A 20407-nucleotide genomic window follows, 5' to 3' on the forward strand; every position below is an offset into this window, starting at 1 on the left:
GTGTATGCACTTCTTAGATTTTCACACCTTTCTCTCATTAGGTGTGATAAAGACAGAGCCATAGCGTTTCATTACAGGAGGAGAAAGCGCCTGGAAGCGGCAGCGGAAGTCACTCAGAGACATGTGATCGGGGTAGCCTGGGATAGAGAAACAGACACTAGTCACAAACAACCCTGTTTATGGGCACTGTATTTCAACGCAGCATTGTCGATAAATGTCATTCCAGTATAATAGTGATTACTGTAGCATCTGAATGTGAGTGAATGTGTGAGACCTATACGATATAGTTGCAAAGCAGGTAGTAAGTGGGTTGAGTGCAGCTGGGTGCGTAAGGCTGGAACATCAAAGCCACCACCATCAACCTTAGCGCTGAGACACTGTAGGAAAACTGGCTGTGCTCGGCGAATCAGGTTTATCAGAGCATCCTGTTGAAAGAGAGAGATTCATCTACACAGCACCGGTACTTCATTGTCTGCAATACAAGTACAAACCAAAATGTAAATTTTATATAAAGATAAAAACAGGGGTGTCAAACTCTGCCTGGGCCACAATCGATGTCAATCGATCGATCGATAGCTCAATAGATACATGACATCATATGATTAACATCTATGTATTACATTTAAATGTGTGTGTGTCATTGTAAATTTGATGTGGATATACTGTATGCACTTGAAGTACAGGGTGTTTTAAAAAAAATTTGATGTAATTTCACAATCTAATAACTTTGCCAATTCTCATTCAATTGACCTCAAATTTTAACAGCATGTGTGGAAACAGGTCAAAATTTTGTGTTTAATGCTTTTTGTTTTTATCTTTCTAGGTATAGAAATGCCATTCACTGGAAAATAAAAGGTGTTTTGTGTGTTACAGTACGCTCGAACACAGTCGAACGAGACTGTGCAGCGTGCATTTATTTTTTTTTAAAGATATTTTTTGGGGGGCTTTTTTCACCTTTATTGGATAGGACAGTGTAGAGACAGGACAGGAAAGGAGCGGGAGAGAGACGGGGAGGGATCGGGAAATGACCTCGGGTCGGAATCGAACCCGGGTCCCCGGATTTATGGTATGGCGCCTTAGCCACCTGAGCCACAACGCCCCCTGCAGCGTGCATTTATGAGAGAATTCTATAAAAATGCACCGACTGCAATGCAGATTTGGACACGGCACAAAAAGTTCAAAGAGGAAGGCTGTGTGTGCAGCAGGGCAAAAAGATCTGGACGACCACCAGCATCGGAAGAGACGGTCGAGCGAGTTCACGAGTATTGAAAATTTGTCAAATCGTTCATGGAATCTACATACCTTTGAATTTCTCATTCAAATTTTGAGGAAAAAAAAATCTTATATTGCTCAACATTAAGCCTGTCCAGTTTCATTTGCCTAGACTAGTATGCAGTTTCTGGGATATTTACATCTCAAATAATATAAAAAAAATTTTTGAAACACCCTGTATATTAAACACCAATAGTGTCTGAATAGTTATTTTCCCCTTTTTGTATACAAGTTTAAACCATATTTAATAAACCTAACCTAGTTTGTCCCATATCTTGTTTTCTTGGCAATATTTTAGCAGTATTATAGCTAAATATGGTCATGACAAAGTGAGAGTTAGATAGATAGATAGATAGATAGATAGATAGATAGATAGATAGATAGATAGATAGATAGATAGATAGATAGATAGATAGATAATAAAGGATGTCATCATAATGCGAGTGAGAAAAGCAAAGCATTTGAGGGAAAAGAGTGATAGAATGAAATAAATTTAGAAAGAGGATAACAGAATTTAAAAAAAAAAGATGCACGGCAGAGAGCAATCTTCATTGCTAGCAAGGAGCAAAACCGAAGAGTCTGCAGAAATGACTTTAGTGAAACTTACAACTTGCAGTTTAATAGAGATGCAGTGCGAGTATCTCCTGATAGCAGCCATTCCTCCAGTGAAGGTCTTGCGCACACTCCCACTTCTCTCCAAACAGCGCTGTGAGCCTCCTTCAACACCACCCAAACCCCGACACAAAGGAAGAACAGAGGCCCGTGGAACAAATAGAGCCTTTACTGCATGACTGACAGACAGACAGAGATTGTGTGAAAGAGCAATTTGTAATCATAATATAGTGATACTGTTTACACTTTGACAACAGTAAAACACTATTACAGTTTGTGGCACATCATGCATTGTGTATTTTCTTTTGCCTGTTTGTTCTTTGAAAGTATACATACATTTTAGCATATACAGTTGTGGTCAGAAGTTTATATACAGTGACATGAATGTCATCTTGGATATGAATGTCATGGCAATATTTGGGCTTCCAACAATTTCTTTGAACTGTTCTTTTTTTCTGTGGCAGAATGATTGTATATCTTTAAAAAAAACCACTAGAATTTGGTGCACACATTTTAATTTTCTTTGGGTTTTCTGAAATCAACACAGGGTCAAAATTATACATAAAAGGTCAAAAATTTACATACACTCACTTAGATTATTAATTCAGAGGTGCTGAAACTTCCAAAATGTTTCTTATCTTGCCAAGGCCGAGGTCTCTTAACTTCCTGTTAGTGATTATGATTGACTACAGCTGGTAGCTTCTCTGTGCCTTCATAAAAAAAGGTTTGTTTACAGCACTCATTGGATTGACCAACACACAATAAAATGGGAAAGTCCAAGGAGCTCAGTGCAGATCTGAGAAAGAGGATCACAGATATACACAACTCCGGAATGTCTCTTGGAGCCGTTTCTAAACAACTGCATATTCCAAGATCAGTTCAAACAATTGTATCCAAGTTATTGTGAGGTGTAGTCACTTTGCTAAGCCATTTTGCTTCAAGAAAACCCAAACTGTCTCCCTCAGCTGAAAGGAAATTGGTTTGGATGGTCAGGAACAACCTGGGAACCACCATGGCACAGCCCTGCCATGAACTGGAAGCTGATGGATCGCTGTCTACAGTTTAGATCACCATGGACTAAGAGGCTGCTACCCAAGAAATAACCCCCTGCTCCAAAATTGACACCTTCAGGCTTAACTAAAGTTTGAAGCTGACAACACGGACAAAGAAAAAGTCTTCTGGAGGAAAGTTGTATGGTCTGATGAGAAAGATTGAGCTGTTTGGCCACAATGACCACCATGTACAGAGGAACACTGTACCAGCTGCTGGTGGTGGTAGGATCATCATGCTCTGGGGCTGTTTTGCCACCAGTGGAACTGGTTCATTGCACATAGTGGATGGAATAATGAAGGAGGACTACCTCAGAATTCTTCAGCATAAACCATCAGAAACTTGAACATGACTTGGGACTTACAACAGGACAATGAACCCAAACACGCATCAGAGCTGGGTGTGGAGGATAAAGCAGGCTAACATTAAGCTTAAAACAAGTCCTGACTTCCAATCTATTGAAAATATATGGACTGTGCTTATAAGTCGAGTCCATGCCAAGAAAAAAAAAAATTAATTGAACTCTCCCAATTCTACCATGAAGAGTTGTGAACTATCCAACCAGAATTCTGCTTGAAGCTTGTTCATGGTAAACAAAAACGTTTGGTCAAGGTGAATCTTGCGAAGAGACATTTTACCCAAATATTAGGTGTGCTGTATGTATATTTTTGACCCTGTATGTATAATTTTGACCCTGTGTTGAGTTCAGAAAACCCAAAGAAAATTAAAACTTGTGCACCAAATTCTAGTGTTTTTTTTTTTTTATTAAAGATGTATGCTGGGGCGGCACGGTGGTGTAGTGGTTAGTGCTGTCGCCTCACAGCAAGAAGGTCTGGGTTCGAGCCCCGTGGCCGACGAGGGCCTTTCTGTGTGGAGTTTGCATGTTCTCCCCGTGTCCGCGTGGGTTTCCTCCAGGTGCTCCGGTTTCCCCCACAGTCCAAAGACATGCAGGTTAGGTTAACTGGTGACTCTAAATTGACCGTAGGTGTGAATGTGAGTGTGAATGGTTGTCTGTGTCTATGTGTCAGCCCTGTGATGACCTGGCGACTTGTCCAGGGTGTACCCTGCCTTTCGCCCGTAGTCAGCTGGGATAGGCTCCAGCTTGCCTGTGACCCTGTAGAACAGGATAAAGCAGCTAGAGATAATGAAATGAGATGTATGCTGTACAATCATTCTGCCACAGAAAAAGAACAGTTCAGAGAAATAATTTAAAGCCCAAATATTGCCATGACATTCATATCCAAGATGACATTCATGTCACTGTATGTAAACTTCTGACCACAACTGTAAGTATTGGAATGGGGAGGCCAATTCTTTTGCTATACACTGAAGACATTTGGATTTGAGATCAAAAGATTAATATGAGATAATAAATCAGAATTTCAGCTTTCAGTTCCTGAAATTTACATTTAGATGCGACCCTGTAGAACAGGATAAAGCGGCTAGAGATAATGAGATGAGATGTACAACTTAGAACATGGCACCGTTGGTGGGAGACCAACCAGTTTTTAGATGAACAAAAGTACTGGAACAGATAGTCTTAAAGTTAATTAAAGTAAATAACATTCTTGGTTACATATCCCTTGCTTTAAATAACTGCATCAAGCTGGTGACCCACTGATATAATCAAACTGTTGTATTCTTCATTTTCAGATTTGTAGTGCAGCTTAATTTATTTGCAGTTTGTTTGGGGGGGGGTTTCAGTCTCCTCTTCAGGAGGTGAAATGCATGCTCAATTGGGTTAAAGTCTGGTGATCAACATAGCCAATCTAAAATCTTCCAATCCCCCCCCCAGAGTCCTTTTTTGTGTTGGCGGTGGGTTTTGGGTCATTGTCTTGGTGCATGATGAAATACAACTGGCAGTGAACCACTGTCCACGTCCATCTTGGTTATAAAACAGACAATGTAATACAAGTGTAAGTGTCATGGGAGGAGTTACATTGAGGAGTTCTGCAGAATGGAGCTGGCATTGAGGGCAGAGGGGTTATTTTGGACCATACCAAACCAGCCAGACAGGTCATAGCGGATCGGGTCAGAGCCCAATAGATGAGCAATCTCGCACTGTAGAGGCTGTTCACACAGACGCACTAAAGAACAATAAAATATCGTACAGTGTTAGTCCGAATGGATTTTTAAAGAAATTGTTTTTTGGTCAATTAACTAAAATAAATTAAGTAACATGATTAGAGTACCTGTATCACTGAAATAATGATGTATCCTTTCTAGAACAGTGTTCTCAGAAGAATTGGGAGTGATTAGCTCCTCATCTAGAACCCAAAGAAGACCACGAGGGTCGCCCTCTGGCCCTCGAACCTGAGCATGCACACATGCACATGTTGATCTTGGAATGGCAGTTTTCTTAGTGGGAAAACAATTTTTGAACTGATATGATAACGTAACTCAGTAAGTCACTGACAACGTAAAAGGGTTACCTGCCGTCCTGGTTGGTCTATAGCACACACCACCTTTTGAGGGCTGTCCTCAGGGGCCTCAAAATCTACAGACAATCTCTCCTACAGCCAGACCAGAGCAGAAGTCTCTCCAATTATCCAAACACGCACACACGCACACTCTCACACGCGCACACAAAACCTACAGGAAGCTTGTCCTGTACCTGTGTGTATCTGTCAAGAACATTAGTGAAGGTGTGTGAGAAATGGTGCTCCAGAAGCCTTTCCTGTAGGTAGTTATGGCAGAACTCCGAGAAGCCTGCAGCCCTGTCTTTCCCACTGTGTCTGGGGTTGCGTAGGCCTGGTGTGTCTACCACAATCACAGAGCCTAGCATTAGTTGCTGGGAGCACAGAGCTCTAGAAAGAAAATTCAAACAACAGATTTCAAACAACACATCTCAAATAAACAAAAAGTGCCTAACACAGACACACTCAGCTCTGAATACAATGAGTCTTGGATATTGAAATGATTGAAAAATAATTTTTATTTTATACTTGGCCTATACACTGTACTTGTAAGAGGTATGTGCATATGCATGTTTGTCTACCTGTTAATCAGAGATACAATGGCAGTAAACAACTCCTCATAGAGACCAGAGGCCATACCCTCCACACACTGAGCTGCACTCAGTTTAGGACCTACAGAGAAGATAAAATACAAAGCCAAAATTTACATGGCTACACTGATTGCAGTAAGCCTGTCTATTGCTCCTCCGTACTTGTTATTGTACAATTAATATAACTATCGGCATATCAGGAGAAAATTCTAATTCAATCCAAATTGCTCTCATTGAATTCAGAATGTTCTCCCCGTGTCTTTGTGGGTTTCCTCCGGGTGCTCCAGTTTCCCTCACAGTCCAAAGAGTAAGTAAGTAAGTTAGTAAGTAAGTAATGCTTTATTTGTCCCACAAAGGGCAATTTGTTTTGCAGAAGTAGCATACATGATAAGCACAAACAGACACACATTTCTACACAAAGTTTAAAATAATAATAAATAAAGAATAAAAAATGAAAAAAGGAGGGGGAGGGGTAGAGGTTATCTCTGTTTGTTAAAATTCATTAACTGGACAGCAGAAGGTATAAAAGTATGTTTATATCTGTTGGTTCGGGCTAGTGGGTATTTGAAACGGGAGCCAGAGGACAAGACCTGAAATTCGCTGTGCAGAGGGTGAGTATAGATTTGACAGGATTGATTCGGCCTTCTTAATGACCTGTTCCTCATACAGTGCAGACATACTTTTCTGTTGTACACCAGTGACATTACTACACACCTTGATAACCTTAGAGATGGCATTTTTCTGTTTCACATTTAGCAGTGCATACCAACAGATGGCTGAGAAAGTAAGAACTGACTCAATAAAGGATCTGTAGAAAAGAGTCATTAGTGATTTGTCTACATTAAACCTTGCCAGCTTCCTGAGGCAGTATAAGCGTTGCTGTCCTTTTTTTACACAGTAAGTCTGTGTTACAATTAAAACTTAATTTATCATCAATAATAGAGCCCAAGTACTTGTATTGTTGGACTATTTCAACATCCTGTCCATTGATGTTTTAGGCTACATCCACACGACAACGGCAACGAGATTTTTTTTTTTAAATATCGCGTCCACATGGGCAACGGATCAGTTACATTTCAGGTCCATATGGCAACGGAACGCTTGCTGAAAACGATGCAATACACATGCCACACCTCTAGGTGTGCTATAAGACGGTCCCATCGGAGACACCAGAACAATAGAAGAAGAAGTAGACGCATGCACATAAACCCCTTCTTCTGTAGCTTTAGCCACATAAGGTTTTGATTATTAATCAGTAGCGTAAAATGAAAGACGTGGAAAGAGAAATGAATGGGGGTAGATGGAGAGAGAGAGGAATGAATGGGGGTAGATGGAAGCCGGTACGCCAACATTCTGATATCCTCCAGAATTCTTTAATGGTCCAGAATAAATTGAATGCTACACGTTGATGGATTACTTTCTTCTACGCCCTTTTTGAGGAATGTATTGGCGGACTTAAACCAACATCTGAAGAGGTGAGATCGCTCCTTTTTTTTCCTATTTTTGCTGGCGGGATTGGTTTTGTTTTTGGAAAGCGCATGCGCAGTTTTGGTTACTGCTTCCGCAGTGTTTGGACTAGTTATAGGATTTGTTGACAACTCGCATCGAGTTCGTTACACTTCTACCCGGCGTGAAGCACTGACAGTCATGTGGTTGCGACATCATCGTAAACAAATCCATTCTACTCATCCAGACGACTTCGCAATGGGGCCGTTGCCAGATTTTTCCACTCTGGGACCAGTTCTCAAAAGATTTCGTTTTAGGGCACCCAAAACGCCGGTGCCGTGTGGACGCCAGGCCGAAACGATAAACAATTTTATCAGATTCACCTGAATCCGTTGCCGTGTGGACAGGGCCTTAGTATGGTTGCAATCTTTGTGCCTAAAATCAATACACGTCCTTTGTCTTAGACACATTTGAGATGTTTGCTAACCCAGGGCTTGTTGTTAGGGTAGATTTTAACAACTTTAGTGGGGATGACTGTGTCCTCACAGTAATTCACCCATGAGCTGACCACATCCGTGAGCTCATTTATGTCCCGGGATGACTGGACAAACTCCTCCCATACAGTCCAGTCCAGACATCCCTGCAGGGTCAGCGTAGCCTCCTCTGTCCACACTTTCACTGTTCTTGTGGTCACTTTCCCCCTTTGTAAGCATGTGCGGTAAGCTGGAATGAGGTGTACACAGCTGTGATCAGTGGAGCCCGGGGGTGGGGGGGTGGGGGGAGAGGGATGGAGTTGTAGGCACCTTTAATTGTGCTGTAGCATTGGTCAAGTGTCTTCCCTTTTCTAGTAGGGCAGTGAACGTATTTATGGAAGCACCTGAGTACTTTATCTAACGAACAGTGATTAAAGTCACCTAGGATAAGGTTAGGGGCATCAGGAGAAAATGCCTGTAGTTTATGCACCGTCTGTTGGATCAGGTCCAACGCAGAGCTTTCATTTGCTTTCGGATGAATATAAGCAACTGTCACAAAGATCTGTGGGAATTCCCGTGGCAGGTACAGAGGACGCACGGAAACGGAGAGCAGTTCAATGTCTTTAAGTCTATAAGTAGAGGGCGTGCAGGTTAGGTTAATTGGTGGCTCTAAATTGACCGTTGATGTGAGCATGAATGGCTATGTGTCTTTATGGCTACGTTTACATTAGACCGTATCTGTCTCGTTTTCTTCGCGGATGCACTGTCCGTTTACATTAAACCGCCTGGAAACACCGGGAAACGGGAATCCGCCAGCGTCCACGTATTCAATCCAGATCGTGTCAGCTCCGGTGCTGTGTAAACATTCAGAATACGCGGATATGCTGTGCTGAGCTCTAGCTGGCGTCTCATTGGACAACGTCACTGTGACATCCACCTTCCTGATTCGCTGGTGTTGGTCATGTGACGCGACTGCTGAAAAACGGCGCGGACTTCCGCCTTGTATCACCTTTCATTAAAGAGTATAAAAGTATGAAAATACTGCAAATACTGATGCAAATACTGCCCATTGTGTAGTTATGATTGTCTTTAGGCTTGCCATCCTTCCACTTGCAAGTGTTAAGTGATATGTGCTGGGATCACACACACAGCAGCTCAGTCCCGAAAACACTGCTAGTGTGCTTCACTCACGCGCTCTGTGAGCTGCGCAGGGCCAGAGTGCGCACCCTCCAGAGGGCACTCGCTGTTCAGGGCGGAGTGATTTGGAGCGCAGGATGCCTGCGGAGCCGAGCGTATCCGTGTATTGGCATTGCTGTGTGCACGCAAATCGTGTATTGGTGTTGCTGTGTGCACACTAATCGTTTTAAAAACGTTAATCTGATGATCCGCTGATACGGTCTAATGTAAACATGGGCTTTATGTGTCAGCCCTGCGATGGCCTGGCAACTTGTCCAGGGCTTACCCCACCTCTCGCCCATAGTTAGCTGGGATAAGCTCCAGCTTGCCTGCGACCCTGTACAGGATAAGCGGCTACAGATAATGGACGGATGGATGAATTCAGAATTGAATGCTAACAACATACTTTTTACAGAATTAAAATGTTTATCCGTTCTTGAGGTATTACAAATCAAAGATTGAAAAAACGGTTTAATTTTTAGAAAGCTGCCATAATATTATGTATTAGGAAAACATGGCCCAAAATGGGCCTCATTAACCAATGACATCAAATGTTTTTTTCATTTTCATGATATTTACATGGAAATTGGCAGGCACATAGATGGGTGAAGACTGAATACAAATTTTGAAAAAAATTGTAAAAACCCAATTCACATCTACCATTCTCTATGAAAATAAAAAAGTAATAAAAGAATATTTCTAGTACCCTCTTTATGCTCTGTAAGCCTTTGTATTTCTAAGTAGGGCCTACTAATGTTTATATGAAATAATATAAATGATTATTTCGATTAATATTCACAGCTTTCAAGGCTAACCTTGAAAAAACTGTGTGAGCCACATCCAATAAAACAATTCCAGTTAATTGAATTGAAATTGACACTCACGTTTCTGACGGGTTTTTTTAAAATATCATTCCAATCATTAAGATCTCAATATTTTTCATCAAAACAACTACAGTTATATTCTAAAATAGTTATTTATTTACATGAATCAGTTTGATTTGAAAAAATAAGTAGGTAAAGCTATGAAAACTCACTTCAAAGTCTCCCGGGAATCATAACATCAAAATTAGCTGACGGAAAATTTTGCTGAACTCTTCATCAGAAACAGTGAGAGTGAGAGAACATCTCTATAAAAGTTATCTGATTGATATTCACGAGTAATCCAGTCAGAAACCGATCAGAAGAGAGAGAGCCTGACCGCTTTCCCGTGACTCAAAAAGCACTGGCAGTTTCCCGACGTCACGTGAGCAGAGAGTGAACTCTGTTGTACCAACTTCAACCTGCCATTAGTCTCAAAGTACAGAACCAATCTTAACGAGATAAATTTCTTTGGAAAGCAGAGATAAGTTTTTACATGATCGTATTAATGATAGAAAATATTCAAGAGTCAAGCAATGACAGATTTGGAAACTTAGATGAGCGTCTGCATGCACAATTTTCACAGCATGAACAGCGAGCATCTGATCTGCCTAATAACTGGTGAATAGTGAAAAGCAGATTAGCACCATTAGCACATTAGTTGCGAATCTTGAGTTGTGAAGAAGACTGAATAACTGAAAACTAAAACTAAAAAGTGTAATCAAATTTTCAATTGAAAATATGACCAGCAGCTCCAACCTCCTTCTTGTTCCTCTTCTATGTGACGCTCTCTGGTGACTCCCGTGGCCCTCTGTAGTAATTGCCTTAGGTGATGTTTGAATACTGCAGTGTGAAGATCTTCACCTTCACAGCCAAGAACAGCACTGGCAACCTGAGCACTCTCAAAACTCATGAACTGCTTTCGCCCAACTGCAGAGAGGAGATAAAATCACATTTCCCCCCAAGCATGATTCAAGAAACTTTGACATCAAATGTGTTCACATGCACTATAACGCCACGATGTGAGTTTTTTGTTCCCTGGATGAAAGCGTTATTTCTAAATTGCCTATACCACGAAAGCATTGAAATTTTTTTTTTTTTTTAGAAAACTTGACTTTTGTAACCAGGACACTGATATTTTTAAATGTACTTGTTTTCATTGAGAAAATGGTGAATTTATGGACTTTTCACATAGTCATTTAAAAAAAACAGGTTCATTTCAAATTATGTTGTTTTTTTCTGACCTTCAAAACGTGGCATTCCTGATGGCTCTCCAAAGAGGTTTCCCTGCTATCTTTGACTTTGGGAAAGCAGGGACACCAAACATGCAATATTTGTGGTGGGCCTGACCACAGCAGATCAAGTTTGTTATGGGGAGAAACAACATTAAATGGGAGCCATTGGTAGACTCCTGGAAGGTGTTGATGCCATTGCTGCACATCAAATTGGGCCTTATGAAAAGCCTTACAAAAAATTATTTGTCATAGCTCAGCCTTCAAGTACCTTCAAAACTTCTTTCCTCAGCTGTCTGAACCAGTGTCTTCTTCAGACCACAGATAAAGAAAATCCTGGAGTGCAAGTAATTACTCAAGAAGCTCACTTGGAAAGACAATGCAGCTTAGGACAGCTTTGTCACAGTGGTGTGGGGTTTCCAGGGCAATCATAAAGCCAAAAACTATGTGGCGCTGGTTGAGACTCTGGTGAAGAACTATGACACAATGAGCTGTGTAGGTACAGTCCCTTTAAGAAACTACATTTCCCATCAGCCAACTTCCACGTTGACCTACGTCACACCTGGGCGGGATCACCAACATCGCATCCTCCAGGAAGGCATAAGTAACGGAACAATGCTTCCGTCTCTCTCTCTCATCATGGATGTCAAGCCATCTAGACACAAAGAGATACCCTGCACCAGAAAACCAGATAAAGACGTCTTTTCTTTTCCTCAAGAATCAGAGTTTCGCGCTTTTCTTTCACCTTTGGCCACAGTTGATTCTAGAATCGCGCAATTTTTAACTCAGTCGAGTTACAACTGGTTTTATTCATTATAAGTACGTACGACTGCAGCCCAAGCAGTTAATTTAAGGTTAGAAGCGACCGGATCCTTCTAATTAATTCTCTGTGCACATTGTCTGATCAGAGATTTTCTTTTCATCACGAGCGACCACGCGTCGGACCAAGAAATTCTCTGTGCTTCACGGAGGCCTCCACAACGGTGAAACTCCAAAAGTCTTGGAACATCTTCTCATAATCTCGTGTAGAGGCAAGATACTGAAGTAAGATTGGCATTTGGGCATAAAAACTAGTCTTAGGAATTTGCTTTTACGAAGCAGTGTGCATTTAAACTCAGGAACAGTTTAATTGTGTACACTGTAGACACTCGTTGTTGAATTGATTGTTCTATTTTGTTTTAATCTCTCAATTGTTTAATAGATAGGCTTTGCATGCTCTCTCTCTATTCCTGGCTAACACTTTAATTTCATTATTACACATATCTTGACCAAGAAATGCCATTAGAAAAGCCTCTAAAGACACAGTTCCATCAATAGAGAAGGGGAAGTTGACAAACCATGGGTAAATAAAGATTACCAACATCTCTTGCAACAACAACATGAAGAGAAAGACCTCATGAAAAAAAGAACCCTTGGAGATGAGATAAAAAATTTACGTATCCAGCTAAAAAATGACTACTTTAAAACTGAGGCAGAGAAGATCAACTTAGCAAGCGAACACTGGAATGCTGAGGAAGAATTCAGACTGATGAAGCAGCACTTGTCATTGGAAAGATCCAATAAAATATTGGTACCATTAAACAAGTTGGAGGATCACTTCACGGAACACTTTGGTCCACGTACTTATGAGCCACAACCTGAGCTAGAACACCCAGAGGATTATCCATATGATCACATGCAGAAAATCACAGAGGACTTAGTATCATTCCGACTCTATCGAAGGTTATATCTGCAATGATCGTTGACAGACTGCGCGATGCTTATGAATACATTCTATTACCATCACAGTTCGGCTTCCGTGCCAATAGATTGACCAATGATGCAATCTTCATTTTACGCCAAGTTCTTGAGAAGTCTTGTAAATCCAAGAGTCCGCTGTTTATAGCCTTCATTGACTTGAAAGCCGCATATGACTGGATACCACGGGATGCACTAATGAAATGCCTTGAAATGAGGTGTAAATGCCCTCAGATAATAGCAGTCCTCAGAGCCCTATATACTAACACCAACGCCTTCATCAAAGGCTCAACTAAGATGTTTGATACTCAGGTCGGATGCAGACAAGGAGCCATGGAATCTCCGACTCTTTTCAATGTCTATATGGACTTCATCGTTAGGATAGCCCGCCACGAAGTTCTAAGATTATACCCAGAGACGGGCTTCAGAATTAAGTATTGCATTCCCAATGAGGTTTCTCCGAGGGATCTCTGGAGAAAAGCTAAAGCAAGAGGTGAGAACAAAATAACAGAACTCCTATATGCTGACGACCAAGCTATATTTGCCGAGTCTATTGAGGAACTGCAAACAATCCTCAAGGTCTATGATCAGATATTTACTCGCTTTGGCCTGCAAATGTCATACTTGAAAACTGAAACGATGGCTTTCAACATCGAAGAAGATATTCAGAACAGATACACCCTTCTACAAGTAAACGACACCAACATAAAATAACGTGAGAAGCTTTCGATATCTAGGCTATACAGTCACGAATACAAACGAGAACACGAAGTATCTTGGTCTGAAAATTGGCTCGGCGTTTGAGAAGTGGAATGAACTTAGGCATGTTCTCACAGATCGCCATATAAAGATGCCCATCAGAGTGAAATTCCTGAATGCACGCGTGAGATCTCAACTGCTCTATAGCGTGCAGACATGGCCATTGATAGAGAAAGAACAAGCAAAGATCGAGAGTATATGGCATGGGTTCTTGAGAAGGATGGTGAAGGGAGGTTACAAGAGAGTGAAGGATGATAGGAATGAGGAGGAACTGGCTGATGACGATAAGGGATGGCGTTTTATACTATCTAACGAGGACCTACAGCGCATCACTGGCACATGGCCAATAAGGAAGTACTGCGTCCAACAACACTTGAAGTACTTAGCTCACATATGTAGAATGGACAATGATGATGTACGAAAACAAATCCTTTTTGATGAGCGTGCCCCCAAGTGGACTGCACTAGAGAAATACCTAGGAATGGATGCTTAGCAGATTAGAAGGACACTGATGGACAGAACAAATTTCCAGTGTCTGTTAGACCATATGGACACACCCTAGTGGGGTTAAATCCACAGAAAAAGGGAAATAAAAGAAGAAGAAGAACTGAATATAAATACATGTTCATTTTTCACTGCTTCATGGCGAACCTAGAAAGATGAAAAAAATAGCGAGCTGCAGTAAAACAAGAAGTCTGGATGCCAACAAGACACTTCCATGTGTGTGGAGAACATTTTATATCAGGTTAGTGTGAAAGCTCTGTGCAGCGTTAAAATATATATCTGGATATGGGCTTTGGACACAACATATTTTATTAGACCTAATGCTTGGCTAGACTATAGCAGCATGTTTGTTATGTACTGATAATACTGACGAGGCTAAAAACAAACTATGCTTCTGGCTTGTTTATTACTATTAGAAGTCTACGTGTGAGCTTATCTTTGTCATGATAAGGTATTTTCCTTTATTGGGAATTTCCCATAATTTTCTGGCATGCACAAAACCTGCCCTCGAAATATCAGTAGGCATCTGTCCTTTTGTAAGCCTTTAACATCTCTGTGTATTTAGAAATCCAAATACTAACTATTTCAGGATGTCATAGGTGTCCCAAATCCAATAGTTGGTTTGCTGTGCATTTTTCAAGGGGAATAAGTAGCTTTGTGGGTAAATTAAGAAGAACAAGCCTTTATTTTTGTCACATTCCTCCTCTGCATTTAACCCACGTGCATGCACACAGAGAGAGAGAGAGAGAGAGAGAGAGAGAGAGAGAGAGAGAGAGAGAGAGCGCACAGTGGGCAGAAAAAATAAATACATTTGTGGGTAAATTATATGGATCTATAATGCCTGCATGATTCAGATTTTGGATGTAATGTGATCTGCTGGTATAAAATAAATTTATCATTTCAGAGAGATTGTACTGACTACAGTCCTCTTGATTTTCTTCATTACCTGTCCTGGCTATGGTTCTTTGTTTGCCCAGTACTATGGCAGACGTTGCATGATAAACAAAAATCTGTGACATCAGTGAAAGCCCTCTATTCCTGTTGCACTTTATGTCCTGTCAGCACTATGTATGTCATCCATGTATCTTGCACCTTGGGCCCAGGAGAAATGTGATTTCTTCTCACTGTGTACTGCACACTGTATGTGGCTGTGATATAATACATATCTACTTGACTTGACTTGCAGGCGTTGCAGACTCACCTTTGCATACCCCAGCCATGCCCAGGTGGTATATTCCAGCCAGAACATGCCAAATAGCCCGCTGTTCATCAGGTGAGAAACCAAGAGTGTTCATCGCTGCCAAGAGTCTTCCATACTCCACTGTAGCCCTCTGCTTCTCATCCACCTGTGGGAGAATTAACTTAGAAGTGTAACTGAATAGGAATGCATTATTGCAATTGAACAGATAATGTGCTTAAACAATACAAATACAGATATTAAAAAAAAACTGATGGAGTGTTTATTTATTCATTTATTTATTTATTATAATTATTTTAGAAAGCTTGCCAGCTTCGGGGATTGGGAGACAAAAACAAAAAATCTGCTTGACTGTGAGGTTTTTAATTTCATGTTGACCTTTAAAGAACAGCTTGTTGAAGCTCATGGGGAGGGTTGCCACGTTTCAGCAACATTCTTTCTCCAGCTACAATTCAAAATCAGTGAAGACGACTTGAAATTAGCTCAAAATATTTGGGAATAGGAAAGGTAAACTGTACATATTTTTCTTCTTTTTCTCAGTCGTTTCAGAGGAAACAAGAGTGGTGTACATTTCTGATTTGCAGTATATAGTTGCAAAATAAGAATAAATAAATAATAAATAATTTGTTTGTGAGAAATTAATTATTTTTCTTGCAGCATTTCAGCTTTCCTATGTTTCTAGGACATTAGGCTCTAGGGTTAACCAAAAAATAATAATAATAATAATACCCTTCCAGTTTAACGCAGAATATGAAAACAGATACAAATATATTGAGCACTAAACAAATACAGATAATGGGTTTCCATGACACCCAGAGAGCTTACATAAAGGTCAGTGCAGTACCAGTTAAAAAATAAATAATTTTACCCAGTATTTCTTACTTGAAAAAAGAGCCATGTTTTCCATTAGAAAAATGAATTTTTAACTTCCTCTTGCATTTTGCTCCATTTTTTTTTTACCTTGGTGGGGCAATTGATGCCAAATACGTTGTTGTCTGGTAACTGATGAAGCTGTAGCTCCGTCCTAAAAGGTAAAGACAGCATAAGTCTCCCCCACAAAAAATTTTTTTAAAATAAATAAAAAAATTCTGTCCTCTGGAGCTATGTTTCAGATCGAAGACAGGAATACAGACTGACTGCCAGGTCTGTGACTGTACCTAGGGCTTGTGTACCACTAAAAGGATATGTAACCGCAACACCAATACAGTAAGGTTAAAGAACTGCCCACTTTCTGTGAATTCACTCAGATTCATTTGTTCATTCATTCATTTATCTTCAGTAAGTGCTTTAACCTGGTTAGGGTTATAGTGGCTCCCGAATCAGTCCTGGTTACAAAGCAGCAAAAATTCACAGCAGATGGGACATTATTACACTGGGCAATTTATTGGAGCCAATCCACCTGCCTGAAATGTTTTTTTCAACAGTGGAAGGAAACCAGAGAACCTGGAGAAAGCCCAGATAAACATAGATGACCTGCAACCACGTGATCAAAATGTGCTACGTCATGAGTGTCCGCCATGATGGTGGATCTACAAAGCAAATAGGGTGGCAGCTGCTGAAAGCGTGTCTGTAAACAATGCTGAATTTTCTCAGTATTACCACGATTTGAACGGTCGAGTGAAGAGTCGATACAAAGAGAAGATAGATATGTGTGGTTTTGACCCATATTGTTAAAAATGTCAGACTTTTCTGAAGATAAGACGCTTCTACCGACCATCAAGTACCCAGATATCACGTTCTATCTGGTTCGGCTGCCGAAGAATCAAGTCCAACCTTGGACAAAACATAGCCCATTTTCTGAGTGGGTGCCCAGTCTGGATTGTTTCTATTGTATAATTTTTCTGGTGCTCCTAGAAACGAAACAGTAATACGCGTGTTAAAATAACAACGACCGAGTGAAGCACGACAAGAAAACACTCATTTTATAGCAAAATTCTAGCAACACAAACTTCCATGATCTTATCGAGAAAGCTTTTGAATCTCACGTGAGATGAAATGATTATTGCAAACACGAGCTGTTTTGGTTGTGAACATTTTAAATTTCCACAGCTATTCTTGGAAAAAACAAACATTCTAATCAAGTTAAAGGTGCAGAGAAAAACCGTAAAATTGGAAAGAATGCTATCTAGCCGTTGGATGAAAAAATAGATAACTTGTTTGTTCTTTCCTGTTTAATTTTATTCCTTGGAAAAAAGACCAGCATTAGAAATTACACATCAATATTATATTGATTGAAGCAGCCCATGAGTGTTAATGTTTTCAGACCTCATTTCAGCACTGAGTCCTGCCAGCATCTGGGAGAAGATTAAGAAGTTGCTCTCTCCCTCAGGCCTATGGCAAACCCTCCACCTCTCCAGCATCATAGTCTGTGAGATAGAGAAACATCAGTATTAGTAAAAAACAGAGATATGACCTTAAAAAAAAAAGGGATTAGTATGAGGTACCTGAAGGTGTCCTGCAGCTGCAAGGCCTTTATGGTTGAAGTCCAGAGAAAGCACCATGGCAAATCGGCTGGAGGCTTCACTGTGAGGACAGCTTACACAGCCAAAAGAGTGCAGCACAGTGAACATGGCCTGGAGACGCTCCACTGTGGTCACATCCATGCACACACATTGAAATATCAACATACAGTTTGCTGGCAACCTCACAAGAAGGTGGTAGCTACTAGATTAGAAATAGCTCATTGCACACACACACACACACACACACACACATACATGTCCACGCTATATAGTGAACAATATGCTGGATGTTATTAAACATTTGATGGAGCAAAAAATATCAAAATGTGAAAGTAAAATCTGCTAATATAAATGTTATATTAGAATAGCATGTAGGCTTTGTATTAAAAATAAGTAATTCGGTGGCCATCATAATGGCTTTTCCCTTTGATATTTACATACATAGCCGTGCATTTCAATGTTTTAGATAAGTTGCAGTTGGTAACTTTGGGGTAGTTGGGGATTGGAAGAACTCTCAGACATGATTACAAACAAGTTGTGAAAGAACATTTTGTTGTGTCATTTATGTTGAGCAATATACAACTACAAATCAGAAAAAGTTGGGACGGTCACAAAACAGCACATTATTTGATGTTTTACCTCATGAATTTTTTTTTCAAATTAAAAAAGCCACTGATTTCAATTTTGATTCTTACAACACATTTCAAAAAAGGTTAGAGACAGTCAAGTATTTACCACTTTGTAATGTTGTTCCTTCTCACAACGCTTAACTGATGGCACCATGTGATGAAGCGTTTCAGGTGTTATTTTGTCTCATTCTTCCTGCAAACAGGTCTTAAGGTGTGTAATTGTACGGATCATCTTTGTCATTTTTTGTTTCAGAATTCACCACACATTTTCTATTAGGGACAGAGTGGATAGGCACCCTCTTCTTCCACAGCCATGCCTTTGTAATGTGTGCAGAATGTGGTTTTGCATTGTCTTGTTGAAATCTCCCTGGAAAAGATGTCGTCTTGAAGGCAGCATATGTTGCTCCAAAATCTCAATGGACTTTTCTGTATTAATGTTGCCATCACAGAAGTGTAAGTTAACTTGGCCAAGGGCACTGACACAACCCCATACTATGACAGACCCAGGCTTCTGGACTTGTTCCTGGTAACAGTCTGGATGGTCCTTTTCGTCTTTGATCCAGAGCACACAGCATCCATTTCTGACGACAAAAAAAAAAGGCCTGGAATACTGATTCGTCTGACCACAATGCATGTTTCCACTGTGTGATGGTCCATCCCAGATGCCTCTGAGCCCAGAGAAGTCGACAGCGCCTCTGGAGACTTAACATAAGGCTTCCTTTTCGCACAGTAAAGTTTTAATTGGAATTTGTGGATGTAACTCCGTATTGTAGTGCTTGACAAAGGTTTGCCAAAGTAATCCCGAGCCTATGTGGTTATATTAACTAGAGATGAAGGACGGATCTTGATGCAATGCCATCTGAGGGGTCGGAAAGCATGGGTGTTCAGCTTTGGCTTATGCTCTTGCCCGTTATGCACCAAAATTCCTTCACATTAGTTGAATTGATTATGCACCGAAAAGGATAAAACATCCAAATCCCTTTGTATCTTTCGTTGAAGAACATAGTTGAAATGTTTAAAAACAATTTTCTCAGACATTTGTTGACAAATTGGAGATCCTCAGCCCATCTTTGCTCCTCAAAGACTAGGCCTTTCCTGGATACCGATTTTGTACCAAATCATCCGAGTTGCCTTGTTTCAAAGTGACAGATTTCAGGAGCCATACTTAAAAACAAGCTTCACTTAGCATTTTAAGAGAAGCAGGAATCGTATTGTGTTGTTAATTTGGTGATTGTTAAAAATGAATGTTGGTGAACCATCCTGATAGGAAAATACTGGACAAGGTGCAGAGAAACTGATTTGAGCCATGGATGTTTGTTAGGCGAGAGACAAAAACTGATATTGTATTTCCAATGTTTTAAAGTTCTTGAATTTTTTTTTAGCAATGTCTGAAAATGACCTATTACATGCAATATAACATGTAACAGTTCAAATGGCACAAACGCACACAAAAAAGCAGATCGAAAACAGGAAGAAGCTGCTGTGAGATTGACTGTCCAAACAGGAAATTGGAGTCTTCTATACAGACTCTCAAAAGCAAAAGAAAAGAGAAGCAAATAGAGGTAGTTGTTTTATGTTTAAGGCTCACTACAGCCTTCACAAATGTTCATCATTGTTTATTAACAAAAGGTCTTTTTGTTATTAAACTTTTTTCCTTTTTAATAAAAGGAATATTTTAGGTAATAGGTATATTTTACTCCAACCTTTACAAATGTTTGTAAATAATTATTGTTGAAACAAAATGTTTTTATTTAACAAAAGGAATATTTAAGTTGATAAAGAATAAGAAAATAAATGCTGCATTTTTTGATTATAAAATTCTCTTCATTTCATTTTTTTATTCAAAAAATATTGTGGGAAATTCGAATTGTGGGCCTAATATCATGTATCAAACGAAATTGGGTGAATCATACATGCCTAGTAACTGAGCACAATGAAATGTCAAAAAGCAGGTGAGTTGGGCATATTTTGTCATGTGGTGCAGGTGGGA

The 20407-nt window shown here is 40.2% G+C and overlaps 1 protein-coding gene across 1 annotated transcript in view; it reads right to left on the reverse strand.

Annotated features, from left to right (window-relative positions):
* LOC132873815 (unconventional myosin-XVIIIb-like) overlaps positions 1-20407 on the reverse strand; it is a 62510-nt gene that overhangs the window by 36357 nt on the left and 5746 nt on the right. Inside the window, exons 8-20 of the mRNA XM_060909616.1 lie at positions 17771-17913; positions 17592-17692; positions 16287-16350; positions 15330-15474; positions 10656-10826; positions 5933-6023; positions 5549-5741; positions 5367-5447; positions 5127-5247; positions 4874-5021; positions 1880-2063; positions 275-425; positions 28-137 (exon numbers count right to left, since the gene is read on the reverse strand). Of these exons, the coding sequence (XP_060765599.1) occupies positions 28-137; positions 275-425; positions 1880-2063; positions 4874-5021; positions 5127-5247; positions 5367-5447; positions 5549-5741; positions 5933-6023; positions 10656-10826; positions 15330-15474; positions 16287-16350; positions 17592-17692; positions 17771-17913 (1703 nt within the window). The remainder of the gene's footprint in view (positions 1-27; positions 138-274; positions 426-1879; positions 2064-4873; positions 5022-5126; positions 5248-5366; positions 5448-5548; positions 5742-5932; positions 6024-10655; positions 10827-15329; positions 15475-16286; positions 16351-17591; positions 17693-17770; positions 17914-20407) is intronic.

The sequence above is a fragment of the Neoarius graeffei genome, chromosome 25 (genome assembly GCF_027579695.1).
Source record: "Neoarius graeffei isolate fNeoGra1 chromosome 25, fNeoGra1.pri, whole genome shotgun sequence".
Classification (NCBI taxonomy): Eukaryota; Metazoa; Chordata; class Actinopteri; order Siluriformes; family Ariidae; genus Neoarius; species Neoarius graeffei.